This window comes from Ornithodoros turicata, chromosome 10 (assembly GCF_037126465.1).
Source record: "Ornithodoros turicata isolate Travis chromosome 10, ASM3712646v1, whole genome shotgun sequence".
NCBI classification, from domain to species: domain Eukaryota; kingdom Metazoa; phylum Arthropoda; class Arachnida; order Ixodida; family Argasidae; genus Ornithodoros; species Ornithodoros turicata.
The window spans coordinates 30,540,290-30,558,979 of record NC_088210.1 but is presented as its reverse complement, the minus strand read 5'-3'; the positions used below and the strand labels follow the sequence as shown (position 1 = coordinate 30,558,979).

General features: G+C 43.5%; 1 protein-coding gene across 2 annotated transcripts; it reads right to left on the bottom strand.

The window, feature by feature from the left end:
• Positions 1-459: 459 nt before the first annotated feature.
• On the bottom strand, positions 460-14,082 carry LOC135369846 (neuralized-like protein 4). 2 transcript variants are annotated; one of them, XM_064603399.1, is made up of 26 exons: positions 13,850-14,082; positions 13,100-13,448; positions 11,846-12,066; positions 11,217-11,328; positions 11,055-11,143; positions 10,635-10,851; positions 10,000-10,099; positions 9,637-9,904; positions 9,120-9,282; positions 8,391-8,660; positions 8,042-8,120; positions 7,817-7,986; positions 7,060-7,206; positions 6,845-6,984; positions 5,679-5,882; positions 5,510-5,608; positions 4,672-4,785; positions 4,320-4,487; positions 4,090-4,248; positions 3,834-4,013; positions 3,442-3,517; positions 3,251-3,358; positions 2,835-2,973; positions 2,643-2,758; positions 2,385-2,514; positions 460-736 (listed from the first exon to the last, which is right to left on the bottom strand). In XM_064603399.1, exons 1-26 carry the CDS (start codon positions 14,015-14,017, stop codon positions 526-528), a joined length of 4,197 nt encoding a protein of 1,398 aa, XP_064459469.1. In that variant the 5' UTR covers positions 14,018-14,082; the 3' UTR covers positions 460-525. The 2 variants fall into 2 exon arrangements, with proteins under 2 accessions (XP_064459469.1, XP_064459470.1); XM_064603400.1 differs by having other exon boundaries at positions 7,060-7,119.
• Between the last annotated feature and the right edge of the window lie 4,608 nt (positions 14,083-18,690).

The window sequence follows — 18,690 nt, the reverse complement described above, 5'->3', positions numbered from 1 at the left end:
GATTGGTGGATTCGAAAGATTTGATTCGCCGTTTTGGGCACTGGGATTCGGATTTCCGAATCTCGAATCCCTGTTTAGGATTTGAGGATTCGTGGATTCGCTTGGCCCATCCCTAATTAATGACCAACCAGCTAACTAACCGAAAGCCACAGAGTTCAATTTGCGACCACTTTCGGAACTGTTCCTTCGCAACGATAACATCTGCAAAAACTTCCAATTTGGTGTCAAAGAACTCTCTACTAGAGAGAGAGAGAGAGAATCTTGGGGTGAGTTAGATGCCATCTTGCACTTCTTCGTCAACAATTGTCCCGTCGAATTGCCTTTCCTGGTACTTTCTCGTAAACCTCGCAAATACTTCGAAGCTAAAAAGAAAAAAATGTACAGAGCAGATGCTTGTCATCTTACAATTTGATGCTATGAATCTACACAGGATGAAGGTACTGCACGGCAACACATCGATGCAGGTAACAATGATCACAGGCTTTCTATTTACAAAAACGAAGCAAAAGAACCGTCAACCTATCATCAAGATGTCTCGATTCGAAGTAGAAGGGCACGAAGGACTGTGGCACCTCGTTCCTTGGCCCGCCATTCGAGCTCGCTGTTGCTGAAGTGGACGTCTATGGGATCTCGGCTCGAAGCGCAGGCCGGGTGGACTGTGTACGAGCCGGGCCGTACGAGCACCTGGAATGCGGCTCGCACTTGCACTTGCCTACCTGTTTGTGTATCCGTGAAGCTGTAAGAGTAATGAAGCCACTGTAGAAGCTGAGAGAGTCGGAGAGTCTTGTATATACAGTTGAACCTCTATATAACGAATTTGTAAATGCTGACTCTTTGTTTCGTTAAATCGAGATATTCGTTAAATGGAACACGCCAAGTTAAACGAAGATGGCCGCCGCACTACCAGCGCCGCGCGTTCCGCAAAACGTCATTTGTCATGAAACAGGTACTAAGGTAAGAAGGGCACAAAATATCAAGCTTTATTCATTACATAAGGCTAGGTAACACGTAATTTGTGCACAGTGTCGCTCTGAGTGTTCATTACCTTCGTAACTCCGGATGAACCTCGACTGCTTTTTCCTACGCGCTCGCGTATCGAAGTTTCTTTGGTTCACTTTCACTCATGACGTCCGGAAAGAACAATGGTACGCCGCCGAAAAGAACGAGAAATGGGTAGATGTCGCGTAGACGCCTGCGCCGATGGAACCTTGAACGGCGCGGCATCATGCCCATTTTACCACCGTCAGCATTAGCGGCGCGAACAAAAAAAAAGTAATGAAAAGGCACAAAACCACAACGTACTGTCGTCGTCATCAACACAAGCAGATAAGACTTCGCGAGGCATGAGCAAAAAATGTCAGCAATGCGTGTTTTCTTGTCCGAAAACGGGTGCGAAGAGAGCCTCGCGCCGGCGCGACGCACCGTCGCGGCGCACAGCATCGGCGCACCGATTACCGGATTACCGGCAGAGACGAAGCACACGTCGGCACGTTCGCGCCCCCAGCACGTGACAACCGAAGTAACCAACGAAAACTCGCGTAAAACCAACGGAGAAGGAAAGTTTCTCCTCCTTTTCTTTGTGGTTAAGGGGTAAATACACGCGCAGGAGAGCCCGGGGACTTCGTTAAATAGAGGTGACTAAACGAACGTATTTCGTTAAATCGAGCTCAAAAATACATTGGCGTCTATGGGGACGCGCTCGTGCAACGGAAATTTTTCGTTAAACGGAGGATTTCGTTAAATGGACGTTCGTTATTGAGAGGTTCAACTGTATTGCTGTTCTGCTAAGAACGTGGGTTAGGTTGCTGATTTGGAGCTTTCTGGGTGAAAACTCTTCTTGCTTACATAGAGAGATTGATATGACAGGGACTCAGCATGCCGGAACAAAACACAGATGCTCCGTTACCCGAAGGTCTATGGTAACAAACTGATGACAGTATATGTCAATCGCGGATCAATAGTGACATCACAACCTTTGAAGGTAAGTTCGGCATGTGAAGCCAGCATCTTAGATGACCCCAGAAGAGGCACAGAAACCTAAGCAGGTGTATTTCGAAGACCATGTCTCCTTCAACGCTATTCACGATTAACTCGCGTAATAATTAGGTATACACATTGATTTGCAAATACGAACTTGGTTCTCCAGATATTAATTAGATTATTATTATTAAATTAATTAGATTATTATATTAGACAAATTATATAGATTGACAGTGCAACAGAAAGTACCTAACTATAGGTTTTCCTTTTTTTTTTTTAAATCCAAGTGCCAGCTAAATTAATCCACGTGCCATGCAAACTTTATCGGGCATGGATTAATTTAGCTGGCACTTGGATTAAAATCGCCGGGAAAACCTGTAGTTCATTAAAACAGCATTACTCACACATGTTTTGGACTGAAGCTACTGTTCCCTGCATACCGTAGAGTAGGAGACAGGCAGATTGACTTTGACTCTAAGTTCTCGGCTCTGCTTTTTGGCGTTGGCTTCACGGCGTGGCAGAGCAGTACATCATCTGTAAATAAATACGCGATGCACAATCGCACGCATTTATGTCTACTTGGCTGACTACTTTTTTTTTTTTCTGTGTCATATTTCCAGCATAGCTGGAACACATCACATTTAGTACAACAGTTGTTCTACCTGGCGACAAAAGCTCTCCGTGGTCGAGCGTTTTCCTGATAGCGCTGACAGGGATGCCGTGGTACGCCACATGCCATTTCTCCTGTGCCAAGCTGTTTTCCGAGTTTGGAACGGGCCTGTACACGAAGATAAACTATACTTTTAGAGAACGCTGAGGCACCACGGATGGAACGAAGGATATCTGTGCTTTACCTCAAGGAAAATCTACACCACCCAAAGGGTACAGCATAGTCCCTGGGAGGCTCACCCACTTTATTGTAAGGCTCATCGCCACGAATCTTGTGACATGTTTCGCAGTAGCACATGTTCGGCTCAGAGAGGAAATAACCGTCTAGAAGGAAAGGCACAGATGTGTACTGAGACACCAATAAATGCGGTGTATTAAAAGCGCCAACGAAGACATCCAACAAACAGAGAGGCAATATATCTCACGTGGTAACACAGGACAGATGTTTTTGCTGAATTTCAATACAATGAAAGGCATTCAGTGTTAGGACGTTAAGTAGCAAAGTGCTTCAACCGATATACTATCAGTTTGATACAAAAAATAGTTGCAACAATTTAAGTATAATTACTCTAAATTTCTCAGAAAATTGAGTTCAACATACCAGGTATTCCAAGCATTGCCTTGACATTTACGCATGAATTTTGGTATTCGCAGTTCTTTATGGCATGCAGGTCATTGTGGATGTTTTTCACCTGTTTTTCTTTAACACCTAGCAACAGAAAGGGAACGGCAATGTGTGAAGATACAACGATATTTCCCCAGAACAAGATCGAGTCAATACAATTCAAATACCATTGTCAATATCTGCCTTTTCTCCGCTGTCCGTATCTGGTCCACTATCTTGGTTGTGGTGCTCCAACACTGTCACCTGATTTTGTGCAATACTCATTCATCACGAGATTCATAATTCATGAAAGTTGGATAACTGTAAGTCATGGTCCCGAACAAGTCTCAGTGTGCATTTATTGAATTATAAGGGATGCTGCATCGTTATAATTAACTACCTCACACACAATACGTGTGTAACCAACATCCATGTAATGCTGCATGATCAAGTTTGATTGCGCTGGAATTGTGCATTGAAACTGGATGCTGTTTGGATGTTTGAGCTATCATGTATGCGGTTAAAAAATTGGGTGCCTCATATTCGAGAACATACATTAATCAGCTCAAATAATTTTTACCTGTTCACATTGGCCGTAGAGGTCAACCAAGGCGTAACAAACTGGGGGAATGTCCTGGGCTGCGATACCCTGATCGACGCCATTGACAAATAGATGGAGATTATTGTCCAGATCCACAAGGACACCAACTGTGTGCCTTGGCTGCAAGTTGTCGAGATTCGGGCCATAACTGCCCTTGATCTGAAACGGGCGTACAAAAACCACGGTTCCAGATGTTCCTCCTGTCCCACTAAGTGCTGGCCTGCAAGTACACTACCTTTGTGCCACCGTGGTGCACAGAATCTCCACAAATGGTCCAGCCCAGTTTCCGCAGACCAAGGGCCGTCGGAGGGAACTGAAGTTTCTCTGGACTTTCCCGGACTACCCCGATTTGCAGGGAAGAAGTCCACCTCGGATTTAATCTGTCTATCCTGACCTATTTTCACGGAGAAGGAAAGAAAGAGATATGTCATGCTAGGACATTATGCGAGGCTTACACGTGCACACCTGAAAGAGCTGACAACGTGGTAGTGGTTTGCTCGACACGACGATTCCTTGGTTGTAGCTAGCCACTCTGCAGGCGACAAGGTTGCCACCCCTGAGCTGCACATTTCTGCCGTGGCTTTCATGAAATTCTTGGTTGACGCGCTCCTTGCTTGGAGTGCCGTTGCCAGTCTGCAAGGGAACTCGTGGATGTTATTGGGGAGGTAAAGAAGATAGTTTTGTGTGTGTGTGTGTGTTTTGCAATTAATTAACAAATTATTATTATTATTTATTAATTAATAATAATAAATAATAATAATTAATATTAATTAAGTAATATATTCGATGTGACCTCGCAGAGGTTCTGGTGGCTCACCTCTGAGGTGTCATAGCAGTTTGATGCAGCTGAATGCCTGGCTGGTACTATACTGCTACTACACAGCGAGATAGATTCGACAGCTCCGTACAAGTCCAAGACCGCGTACAGTGCCTATATAATGAGAGCAACAGGCAATGTTTTTTCATTATCATTGCACTTAATAACATCATCGTCGTACGTTGTACATTCCACACAATTGTAGTACTCCATGATTTTGATGTAAAGTAAAAGAATTATGCACGTAAAGCAAAATGCACCATGATGCATCGTGCATAAATGATCATTATTAGAACCCCTAGCTTTCCGCGAAACTTCGCGGAATTGGGCATGTCTCGCGGAGCCTGCTGTTTCGCTCAGAATCGCAGAATATTCAATTTTTTTTTTACAAAATCACGTAAGGATTTCAATTGATCTGCAACATTTTCGTGGGTTAAACTCGATCAGTCACAACTGCAATGCCTGACACCACCGATAATGGTGGCACTTACGCGGCTGAATGTGCCGCAACGAACGGAAATGTAACGACAGCAACTCCCGGAGAGAGATTGATGGGGTTGAGTCGAGTTTTCTTTGTGCACTTAAAAGCTACGAAAGGCTGTAGCACGAATCAGCGTGCGAGCTTGGGAGAATGCTGCACCTTTTTTTTGCTTGTTTTCTCTTACCACGAATCTGTAAATCCCACTTCGTGGAAAAGTAAATTTTCCACCGCAGAAAGCTAGTGACATTAATTCATTGTTACCGTACGTACACCAGAAGCGGTAGGGCAGGATACTTTAACCAAGAAGAAAGCATCTGACACACACTCGAACAAAAGGTTTTGGAATGCACACTGTACCTTTGGAAGATTAAACGCTGCGGGACCAAGATCTTCACCGTTCAAATGAATGTGAAGTGTCCCATCGGAGCAATGCTGCACTCCAATTCTTTCTCCAGCCTGCACACAAAGTTTACAGAACTTAGTGCCGTGATCCTCCTAACAATACTTCTCCTTGCTTTTCACTCACGGCTATCCTGTGTAAGGAAGGCCCGTAGCTATCCCTCAGTAGGAGCCCGCCCCTGTGTATTCGAGACCCTATCAGTAGCCAGGTATCGCTCGAAGGAATTTGAAGCGAAGAGGGTGGAAGGGCAACGGCAGACTCTGGGGAAAACGAAGTGAGCCCCAGCACCAGGGTCCCTGCCCATACACTGTGCACTTGTTCCACTTGCACCTGTACACAAGGAAGACTGCATTCAGAAATGTGGAACAAGTTTTTCTAGTGAAGTTCTGCCACGTTCACATCACTGATGTATGTTAGGGCCTGACTTTTTCGGGTTTTATTTTTGGCCAAATTCGGGGGGTAAATATCGAGTGATATTTTTCATTCGAAAATTCAGGTGTATTCGGGTTAAATCCCGTTACGGCATATTCTGTCGTCAGGAATTCGGGTGTATTCGGGTGATTTTTTTTTGTTTAATAAAAATTTGTCTTAACATGGAACTAATGTTTAGCAATGTTATCAAACTTTATTTTAATGCACGCTCATGAGTGTGCCACGCGACCCGGATGTTTTCGGGTAGATTCGGGTTAAACCCGAATTTTACAGATTTCGTTCGGGGGGTAAATATCGGGCGGATACGGGTTTAACCCTAAAAAGTCAGGCCCTCTGTATAATGTCACACAGAAACAGAAGAGCAATAGGTGATGCACTCCTGTCAAGTGATAGTTTAGGAATGTTACACTAATGGTTGAAACTAATGAGGTTGAATCTAAAGGCATGAGTAAGGCCCTCGGCTTTGTAGAGCAGGGCTTCACCTCATGCAGGGAAGCGTCAGGTAAAGCCCACTTTCAGGAGGTGTCGTTCGTATTTGGCAAATCTCCGAAAAAACCCGAATATTGGTATTGGATTTGAATTCGAGAACACCCCTAATCCGCACACCCCTAAAGCTAAGGGATTTCGTGTAATTCTGTGCAAAGCGAAGGATTCCGCGATTAAATCCGAATTCCACGACATTTCACCGACATTTCACGGAATTGCGGAAAATCGAGAGCCTAAGGCGCTTGGTATGATGAGCTGATGATGATGCTGATGAGCCGATGATGAGCTCGGTATAATGAGATCAGTAAGGTATGAGCTGTGCCTCTGCTGTTTAACAAAGCATGATCTGTGCTTTACAGGACAGTGGTACATACCTCAAACAACTCTTCCAACTCCAACGGCGCTGCGCTGAAGACCAGGGCGTTATTGAAACCGGCAGTTCGGCACGCAGCCATGTTCCCATTCCGCAGGACGATGTGCTTGCCACATCGAGCGCTGAACTGGCGATTCGTGGCTACAGGTAAATGTTGACCGTCAGCGAACAGTATATACAACACGTAAGTGGCGCACACGTTGAAATGCCACGTACATAATCCGAGGGCAGGTGTGATGCTCCCTCGTGGGGCTTCGGGTGAGGCAACCTTGTTAACTGGTGGAAGTGTAGGCAATGCATGACACTGTGGCACTATGGAGACTTGAGCACATTGGCCATACAGATCAACTACGGCGTACACTCCTGTAACATACACGAGGAAGCTGTGAGCCCTCTGTTTTAGAAACTCCGCTCAGGCTGTGTTGGAACTGCTGGATTGGTGAGCAGTCACTGCACTGTAATTTTCCCACGTGTGCTGAGCCATGACAAACTCAATGTTCTTGGCAAGAACATGACATGGATGTTGGCATATACTATTATATGTGGAGCCTGAATTTTTCGGGAAATATTTTTTACAAAATTCGTGGGGTAAAAATTGGGTAAATAAACATGTGCACAAAATTCATGCAAATTCGGGTGAAAAAACTTCCACTATACTAAGTTCGGAGAGAAATCGAGCTCAGTTACTCAAACTAACTGTAGTGGTTTGGTACAAACAGTGATGTAGCTGCATTTGCTGCCAAACAAGTAAGTGCATTCCTACAGGCATCCCAGTGAGGGCAATTCGCCGGGTAAAAATCAGGTTTCACCATAAAGAGGCAACCTTCAATTCGGGGTGAAAATTCAGAGAAGAATCGGGTAAAACCCTAAAGCTTCAGGCTCTAATTTTTTTTTTTTCAATACACAATCTAAACAAAGGTTTGGTCTGGCTCCTTGCCCCGCTTCATTGTAAAAATGAAAAGAGTCTGCTTACTTTGAGGAATGTTTCTGCAGGCTATTCCCTGGTCCTCTCCGTTGATGAAGTAGTGTAGACATCCTTCGGAGTCCCGCATCATGCCAATACGGCTTCCAACGCTAAGCTGATCCAAGTCGCACTTGTAGCCATTGCGGACAGTGTTGCCGTCACGCATGATTGACGAGCCGCTACGGAAATCGACGGGACCGTGTAATCACCGTAGCTAATCCACGAGAAACTTACCTTAGCATCCAGGTATCATGGTCGATGTCGGTCATGGTGCTAGGAAATTCCAGTTCTTCGAGCGGTATTGCAGTCACTCCTGAGACATCACGGGTATGCTACGTGAGTTCTGTGTCTACGAATGAATTTCAAACAGCGGTTCTCTCGTGTACGCGCATTGCTGCGCTAATGCCTTGCTAATGCCGTGCCAATGCCGTACCAGCGCAATTTCGAGACAAGTAGCAGATTAAAGGCACAGCGTACAGAAACAGATGGGGTGCCATGAAATTGAATTCAAACAATTTTTCAAAGCGTTCCGCGTCGCACGAGCAAATCCCAAGTACGGCTGATTGAGAGAAGTGTTACTTACCAGCCTCGATGGACCCTGACCAACGATCCACCATCTGGTCGATTATGACCTCAAATATTTCGTTTTCTTCGAGAGGACGGCTGCTCACGACAATGGCATAATTGAACTCCCCGTGTGCATTAGGACGGACTGCAGTGAGGCCATTGTTCAACACTCTTGCGTTGCGACCATGCAGGTCACTGAACCTCAGGTCGGTCGTTACAGTACCGAGTGCCAGAGATGGAGACGGCACGGGTGCGAGGGTTACCGGAAGAGAGTTTGTATCGTGTGCTGTTGGAAAGAAGGGATCTATCGTTAGACACCTGCGAAGTTTGATGATGATCTACGGTACATTTTACGGTTTAGGACTCTCGTAAAACTTGGGGAAACATTCCCATTTTTTCCCATTTTTTTTATCATCCTGCGCGTACATTTTATGTGTTAGGTGTAATTTCCTGGTAAGACAGTGTACAGTAGGAGTCCTACTGGAGACAAAGAACATTGTTAGATCTCCTACTGTACATTGCCTTCTTTTGTATTTGTATTTCCTCCTCACCGCCTTCTTTGTCCCCTTTCTCTGATGCACATTAGTATAACTATCTCTACCAAGTGTTGCACCCAATGAAGGACGAACTCCGTCCAAAAGCTCGTTTTTTTTTTTCAAAACAAATTATTTATATGTTTCAATCTCTTTAAATAGTTATCTTAAATACCAGTCAAACGTAAAATTTAATTCTGAACAGCACTCACCAGTGGACTCGACAATCGAAGCCTGTGCCGCACGACCGTACAGGTCCAGTACGCCGTACACTTTGCTCGGAATACTGTGTGCTGCCACTCCCTGGTCAACCCCATTGATATAAAAGTGCAAGTCACCTTCGGCTGTTTTCATGACACCAATCCTGTCCCCAATCTTTAATAGAGAAACAAAATTAATTATTTCGATACGGCCAAAGAAAAACAAATTCATTATTTCGATACAGCCAAAGAAAAACAAATTAATTATTTCGATATGGCAAAAAACTAATTATTTTGATACGTAAAAAAAATTAATTATTTCGATACGGCCAAAGAAAAAGAAATTTATTATCTCGATACGACGAAAGAAAAACAAATTAATTATTTCGATATGACCAAAGAAAAACAAATTAATTATCTCTATACGACCAAAGGAAAACAAATTAATTATTTCAATACGACAAAAGAAAAACAAAATTAATTTTTTTGATAAGACCACAGAAAACAGAGAGACTCCCAATGAACTCACTTCCAACGAGTCGAGACTGCGGCAATAGTCATTGACGATTTCCGTCCCATTGTGCATGACCGTGCGGCCCGTCATGACCCACGTGCCCGACCGTATGTTCGTTATGGTCGTCGGAAACTCCAGGGAATGTGGAGGAAAAACGGTGACTCCAATGTCCAGCGAGCCTGACCACTTTGAAACCAGTCGCTCGAGGACAACCTCGAATACCTCATTTGGACGCAAGGCACGGTTTGTTAGCACCACGGCATCATTGAAACCGTTCAGAGCACTGCAACGAGAGGTTTGCGGAACATTGCCGACTCTGTTGTCGAGAGGACAGCTCGAATGACGGGAACTTGAGAGAGAGAGAAACAGAAAAATTACCTTGGCCTTAAAGCGGTAAGGCCACCGTTAGTCACCACAGCCAGGGGTCCACACTTTGGATGGAACAGCAGCCTTCCTGTTTCTCTATCGTTAGTATCATCTGGACAGATTAAAAATTCACCTCGGTAAACAGAAACACCAACATCAATGCAAGTACAAAGAAAAAGAGTGTGTTAGGCTCGAAATTTGACTGTTGTATATGGGACGGGCACCAACAGGATTTCAATTCAATGAAAAAATTCGTAATCGTATAAAACTACACCAGAAGTGGTAAGATATACTGTGCACAAGCTGTTTAGGAAAATAATGTGGAGAGACCAATAAATCTTTGCAAGATGCACCATGTAAGCTTTCTCTGCAGCAAAAGAATAAAGGATGTAACATAAAGAAGGCAGAGACTGCAGAAACATATTTCTGTGTAAAGACCAGTATATCTCTTATCATTCTCTAAGATCACTATATATCTTCAGAAATGGTACATAATTCCACAAATGCAGCAGAACAAGAGGTATCTGCAAAACGAAAACTTAAAATACCAATATTCAGGCCATACCGAATACAAAAGTTTATTCCCATTAATGAATTAAGAGTCGCGCAGCCTCAAAAAGAGCGTTTTAAATAAAGCCGCGCCGTACCTTTAATGGCCTTGCTTTCGTCGTTCGGCGAGGTAACCTGGGTGTCGGGGGTTTCGTTGTGATCGACCAAGGTTACCTTGACTGTCATACCATAAAGGTCGACTACTCCAAACACGACATCCGGCAGAGCTGACGACGCAATGCCTTGGTCTACTCCGTTGATGTAATAATGCAGATTGCCATTTGACCTGCATACTACACCTATCGTGTCCCCTTCCTAAAAGAGCACAAAACTGCGTAAGATTGATCCGATTTGATTTCACGTTTAATCGTACAACAACAACAACAATTTTCCTGAATACAACTCGAATGTATGAAACTGAAAATACGAAATATATGAATAACGTGCCCTATTTCTCATCGTGTTGTTCCAGTCAGTATCCCAGCAAAAAAGCGTGCGACACGGATGTGTGTGCTTACGTGAAGTTCGTCGAGATTGTAGTCTCCGTACTCCCGCCGGCTACCTTTCCCATTCGTGAGGATGCCGGAGCCGCTCATCATTATGGTCCCTGATACATACACAATGGCTGTGAGCTGTATTTCCAAAAACAGCGCAAGAAGCTCTTTTTTTTACTGGTGTACCTGATCGCATATTTGTCATGGTAGGTGGAAAGTCGAGTACATCCGGGTTATGCGTTGTCACACCAAGCTCAATAGAGCCGGACCATTTATTCATTAGTTCATCAATTCGAATCTGTCGGTAAAAAAGACACGTGTGTTTAGAAAATGAGTGCACACCCAACATATTTAAAGGGTTCTGAAACCATCCTGCAACAATGTGTGCATCAGGGACATTGAGGATCCTGAAAAGATGTGTCTCTACACCCCTAATAATCACAGAAAAAGAAGTCTTTCTTACTCAGCCATTGTTTATGACTGATTTATTTATAAATTATGTACATTATTTAGACTTCCCAGATGGCCATCGTCGCAGTTCCCCGTGAAGTCTGCCCAGGACGTCCTACTAAACCACCGGTCTCCCTCTCTTTCCCGCTGTACTTTCTCCGTCTATATACCGCTCACGGCCACAGTTACATTGCAGTGCTAGCATTCAACGGAAACCCAAACCCTCCCAGATGCCAGCTACATCAACCTCAAGAAAGCAGCAGCTTGACGCTCGCACGTTGAACAAATACGCTCACAACTTTACTCTGAGAGGTTTGAGGATAGTTTCACAACCCTTTCAGAAAAATGCGAGAAAGCTGCCCGACCTCAAACCATTCATTTTGCCTAAGAGGCCTGTGCGTCATGACGACTCCATTATTGAATTCTTCCGAGGGCCGTTTCCTCTCGGCTGTGCGGTTATTGTTTGTGAGGCAGACCAGTTGCCCGCAACGTGCGTGAAACCTGAGAGGGCTATCGTCCACCGCGGAGTTGGTTGAAGCTCGTTCCGCACCAACGTTACCGTTGCTGATGTTGTCGGTTATTAGTCCTACAAAGGAAACAAAGAGATTAGTATCAATCATGCAAATAATGACAAGTTTTGGTGGGATGATTCTAGAATGTATCACCAACTTGCCCGCATTTTAACCTTGTTTCAGTGCCGGTGTTACGTCTTTTATTGTTGTGTTAACTGTCTTACCCAGCACCCAGGTTTTTAATGCTTTTAACCATGCAAACAACTTAAAGATATCTGAATTCATGATTAGTAGTACAAAGCAGCCCACATCACTGCCCATTTTAAAGATCTAAAATACACATTTCACAACAGAAAGTGTAGATAAACGTTAGATACCAGTACAAGTCAGGCTGAACATGTTTTCCAGGCCAGTGTGATGTAGAACACATAGCGGCAATTCAGGGCAGTGCACTTACATAGCTCAATTTTTTTTTTTCTAACTCTAGGATAGCTTTTTCGAACAGCACCCTTCCTCCAGTAAAATAAGTTGATATTGCAAGTTACTGGGTCCCCAGGTGATGCAAAAAACAAAGAATACGAAACTGAACTGAAATTTTATCCGAGACTGAAGTTTTCATTTGGAACAAAATAATTTTCAGTAACTTCACGTAAATTTATAATATTAGTAGATACAGAATTCTGAAGGTGTGATCACCTCATCAAGCAAAAAGTAAGAAAATAGTCATGCAGACATCACTCTGAAGAAGTCAGAGAGGAGGTCTGTGTGCGTTTTTGATTATGTGCAGAAATTACAAAGTTCAAAGTAGTAACAGCTATTTATGGTTTTCCTTCAATCGAACCAACTTTCTGTCTGACCTTGAAATTAGACGCTAAAAAATTTCTGACACAGCTGTTCCGCATGTTCATTACTCCCAAAGTTGTCTCGTCGTCTGCCAAGTTTCTCTCGCAAAAACACACGACTTTGTACCTCTTTCCTTCATGCGGTGATGAACAGCTCTGTGGACAACTTATGAGCTTTGCATTGTAGAATTGTTTCCCAGTTTTTAAACACATATGGAACCTAGTTGAAAGGGTTCTGGAAACTCTAACTTACTAACATACTTACTTGATTCAGAACTGTCCACAATTGTTACCTGCGCACATTTTCCGTACAAGTCCACAACAACATATATCTGCGGAGGAATCCTGGTGGCAGCCACCCCTTGGCTATGACCGTTCACGAAAAAAACTAAATCCCCAGACGATGTCCTCATAACACCCACTTTATCCCCTTCACCAAGTTGGTCGAGGTCAACACCATATTCTTCGACCAGGGGTTTGCCGTCCTGAAGAACCCCGATACCGGACATCACCCACGAACTGTCCCTCAGGTTTGTCGCACTCGAAGGAAACGTCAGAGTACTTGGGTCGAGGGTTGTCACTCCAATTTCGATTGAGCCACTCCATGTCGAAATCTGGAAGAGTAACATTGACAATTATCGACTGCTATCCGTGTAGCAATCATAGACCTTTCGAGTTGTGGCGGAATGTACGCGCTTCGGGCAAATTGTAGCATTTCGTTCATTTCTTTGTTGTCCTGTTTTTTTTTATGTATAGTGCGAGAATTTTTTTATCAAAACTGCCGAGGAAGGCAAGAAATGAAACGAAAAACAATCAAATCACCAGTATGATCTCAGCATATGAGTAAACAACTTCCTATACGGGTTCGTTTCGGGGGGCTTTTTGTTCGTTTTCTTGCAACTGTACCGTAAGCGAAGCAATAAAGAGCTTGCCCGACGCTTCATGAAAATATGGAATGAACTGAAGTGGTTTGCAGCGCAAATAACGCAAATTAATTGCGAGGTCGCGATCTTACCTTTTTGTCAATTCTCACTTCAAACAGCTGATTATCACACAAGGGCTCAGCGCTCATAACAATTCCATTGTTAAACTCTTGGTGAGGATGTATTCTATGTGCAGTTCGGTTTTCATTACTAATAGTAACTAAATATCCTCTTCGTTGATGAAATGCATACGGGGCCATAATGTTTTGGCCAGCATCTCCCAGACGCCGTCAGACGCCGCTCAGGGTCGCCACATAACCGATGGAATAGAGAGCGAAAAAAATAACTCGTTCTGGTGCTGCCCTCTGCGGTAAAACTTGCTGCAGAGTGCGCGCGTTTTTAATTTCTAGCAGACGAGTTTCTGGAAATGCCAGGAAGTGGACAGAAGGACATTCTTCTTGTGGTGTGGATCTTGATGGAGTGTTGAAGGTGCCTTTTCTTATTGTTCCTCTTACGCTTTCCCTTGCAGTCCAGGTGTTGATCCAGAATCCCAAGCACAGGGTTGTTCCAAAAAAAGGGGGGGGGGTGCATTATCATAGTCCAATCATAACAACTAAACTTGTCCTTTCCGACACGCCATTATAGCTGAAATAGCAAGGGCCCCCCTGCCGGGGGTGCCACAGGTAAAAAAGTTAGGGATGTCACGTAGCATTTGGGGGAAGGGGTGTAAGGGGGTCTGGATAAATCACTGGCAGGGATATTCTCAAGATTTTCGTCCAGGAAAGGGGATCGGCCTCAAAAAGGTGAAATAGGACACGTTGTGGTATTGTACTGCAATTAAATGCTTTGATGCATTTCCTAAAAAATTTCTGTAATGCATGTCTTTCCCTAGCTCCAAAGCGTCAAACGTAAAGTGAACTGATATTGCGCTCTATAGTCTTATTCGTATCTACTTTCGAGATGCACATTTAGAGACTACTGTTATGTGACTCAACATCAAGGACGTATATGTACTTTCCACCTTGCGACTATAAGCTTCAAATTCGACGAGTCTTTGAATGCAAGGGATAATTTTGTCGTGAAAACCATATACGTACTTCACCATTTAGCCACTCCGACTCCGTTGATATCGCGAACGACTTTCATTTCTAAATGATATCCAATGAACGTTGCAGCACTTGATATGCACAAATTAAAAAAAGAAAAAAAAAAAAAACTAGCCCGGTACTCTTCAAATAACCGTTATTTCATTGTCATAGTGGAAATAAAGCAGAGAGCCGTAATGATCCTCTCGAAATACTATCGCACAACACGCACAGAGAAAGAACAACAGTAAGATGCTGCGCCGGCGCTGAATGAGAACATTTCCGGAGTGACGCCATTTTACCGAAATACGACCGCGAGAAACCAAGCCGAGAGCATTATAACGTTATTACGAAGGCAAATATAATGTCCGACACCAGAGTACACACTCCCGCTGTTGGTGATAAACGTGACTGTAAATGACTTTAAAAAAGTAAATTCTCTGTATTTGTACAACGTATTTTTGTAATTTTGCATTGTATTTTTCTAAACGACGGAGGAAACACTTAGAAAAACGAAAACGGGAAAGCGATGGGCGCAGACAAAGAGTATTTGTGTGGTATACTTTAAAGGTACGTCACGTGAGAGAAGAAGAACGAGAAGAAGAAGAAAAAAGTGGGATTTGAATCGATATCTTCCACCGTTACGTTGACCACTTTTTGGCTGGGAATGAAGGAGAGAGAGAGAGAGAGAGAGAAAAAAAAAAAGAACACATGAAAGAAGTGAAATATCGGCTGCTGTGTCGAAAGGTGTAACAAGGACAGCGTGAAATATTGTTGGTTGACAGCGTATGTGTGGCTGGGACTGTGAGCGCCGCGAAAATGGGGCTTTTTTTCGAGCTTTCAAGATGAGAGAAAGGATTTGTTTGTATTTTGTTTTTGTTTTTCAAAAGAACGCTGTTTTTACCAGCTTGTAGGCGTACTATATACCCTGATTTATGAGCCTAATAAGGGTTACCACGCTGGTTAAGGGAAGGCGAAGTTTCACTATACTTGCCTCGAATGCCTCAAGCAATCACTTAGTAACTGGGAGAAAAAAAAAATCAACCGAAAAAAGAAGAAGAAGAAAAAAAAAAAAAACTACGCACAGGACGCCATTTGCATTTATGCATAAAATTGGCTGCATTCTCTGCGCGTTGTGCCAAACGCGCGTTTAAAATGTGCTAGATTTATAGGGCCGTGGTTGGCGGTAAGTTTTTCGCGAAACTCTTTTTTAAAAATCTCATTAAAGTTTTTTTTTTATTGAAGGCCGTTTAATGGTTTGGGAAACCGTTTATTTATTTGTTTAATTTTCTGCATTATTATACTGCACGGTGGTTACACAATTTCCGGAAACACAGTCTGGCAACCGCGTGGTGGCGACACTGTCACGTGGCCCTATAAAGGCACTGACGGACCTACAGGGTGGTTGTTCCTGTAAAGCTTTCGCTTTAAAAAACTTCTGTGTGTATGGTGTGCAGGGTGGAAGGCGTGTACGGTTCCTCAGACGCTTTTAGACAAACGTCGGTCTAGTTCCCTGTGAAGTCGGCCCAGGACGCACAATTCCCCCATACGATAGTCGTGACGTTACACGCCTGAGCGTGACCGACTATACGGTAAATAGTTCTATCACCACCACCACACGTGCATGTGTACGGTTCATGCTTTTTTAATTAGCTTGATTTTTAAATAACTTTTTAATATTTTTAATAACTTTTACTTTTATTTTTAAATAATAAATAAATAAATTTAAATAATACATAATTTTAAAAATTTATTAATAACTTTTTAATAACGTTAATTAGCTGTGTTGGGAGAAGCCTTTAACATGGAATTCTTCCCTCTGGTTCCTCCTCCTCCTGCACCTACACTCTTAAAAATGATCTTCACCGCATAGCACGCTCCTAGCCAACCATCATCTCGAATGATATCGTTATCTTCCCTGATTTGTTGAAAACGGAAGGCGTACGCCTTTTTTGTGTGACAATTATGAACAGCATAAGTGTCACAGGAAAGGCGTACGCCTCCCGCTTTCAACAAATCAGGGAAGATAACGATATCATTCGAGATTATGGTTTGCTAGGAGCGTGCTATGCGGCGAAGTTCATTTCTAAGAGTGTAATACTGTCAAGTAAATTAAGATTTATCTATGAAGTCCCAGGAGGCGTGATCAGACAGCTCGACCTCCCTATACCGTTATATTATCACTTCTATGGCTTTTTTTTTTCGACTCGGAGTCGGAGTCTATCACGTATTTAAACGCCAAGGTAGGATAGAACGACTTGGAGAAAGTCGTAGCTCCATACTCGCAATCATCTTAGCTAACTTCCTTTCCTTGTTTCTTTTCCTCTCTTCTCGTACTACTCTCCTTTTAGAAACCCTCCATTAATAAAATGTTTTTATTAATTATTACATATTAACTATAACATTACATTGACATATTAATATTAACTATAACATCGTCCTGCGGAAAATTTATATTCAATTTACAGGTACCGTATTGCTACAGGGTCGCACTTCGGAGCGGCGCAAAAATAATCTCGGATAGCTAGTATATACAACTACCATTACGTATAGTCGTTTGGTATTTCTCTTTGTTCAAATCTATCGATCACATTCCTCGATGCAACATGAACGATGGTAACAGGGCTGTGCAGCCATTTGGAACGAATACGAAGCAAATAGGTCTACACGAGGATAGTTTTATAAGCTAACAGCTGTATAATAAACTTAGATACATAACTTGCAGTATACCTATTCTTGTGGCGTTTTCGGGCTTGCGCGTGCAGCTTTGGCACATGGTAGGCAAAAAAAGAAAAATATGGAGATGTTGACCCAACTCTACATTGGGCTACTCCAGTACGGTTATGGTAGCGAGGTCCTGGCTACCAAGGAGTCTAAAAGGAGGTTTGTTCAACAAAAGTCCTACGGAAGGACATCACAGAGTGCGAAACATGTCGATGTGCTGCTGGCCAGTCACCGAATACCTTCTTGAGGTCAAGAGGGCCGGAAAACTGCGAGCGATTCGCAGCTTAAGCCACTATTCGAATATACAGATACCCACATTACTCGATATAATATTCGAATACGTTATTCGGATATGATACTACAAAGTACAAAGTCTGTCGCCTTCTTTGTGATGCCGTAGAAGTAATGCTTCGAACATATACCCGAAAAATAAAACGACAAGGGCCTTGGTGGTGGCCCTGTTTCTCAGCTGCCACCTTTAAACAGCTGCGCCGACTTAAAATATAGATGAATTCTAGCTGCAATAGGCGTCGTGCTTCACCGACCTAAATTAGCTTTTCGTGAGGGTTCGCTCTGAACGCTCTCAAGAACCCCAGGGGGCTGCACTGTCAGGGCCACGTTATGGACTTTGTAATATTAGATTCTTCTCCCTCTCACTCTCTTTTTTTTTTAGTGCGGATGTGAAGTAACTTGCTGACTCATGCGACAGCACTAGAAGGCGTCACATTTCATCGTAAACATCCTTTTGTATGTTTTAATACATCGATAATGTTGCCATATACGCGCGATGTGATGTGATCTGTGCACCCGAGCTTTGTAAAGAGTTTCGCAGAATATGCGCGCGAGCTCCACCACTGGAGGGACGAGCGCTGCAGTCGTTTTTGCGTGGAAAGTAGGATCACGTGACTCCCGCCTGCTTCGGCGCATGCAAGCGGAATGCACAGCTCGGGCGTTTAGCCTCGCTATTTCGATGTTCTTCCTTATATTCTGCTCGTTGTCCGGTTCCCACATCGCGTATTTTAACTTTTTCTTGCCACGATAAGCAGTTTGTGCCACTCGACGAGCCTGCTGGTGGACTGGTTCATCCGTGCAGCTTGAGACGGCAAAGACACCCAATGGTGAAA

Excerpts from the sequence above, each read along its gene's own strand:
- LOC135369846 (XM_064603399.1), bottom strand. The coding sequence starts at position 14,017 with ATGGCCCCGTATGCATTTCATCAACGAAGAGGATATTTAGTTACTATT. Across the intron at positions 10,852-11,054 it reads ACAATCTCGACGAACTTCAC|GAAGGGGACACGATAGGTGT; the intron begins GTAAGCACACAC and ends GTGCTCTTTTAG. Across the intron at positions 4,786-5,509 it reads CAGCGTTTAATCTTCCAAAG|GCACTGTACGCGGTCTTGGA; the intron begins GTACAGTGTGCA and ends CTCATTATATAG.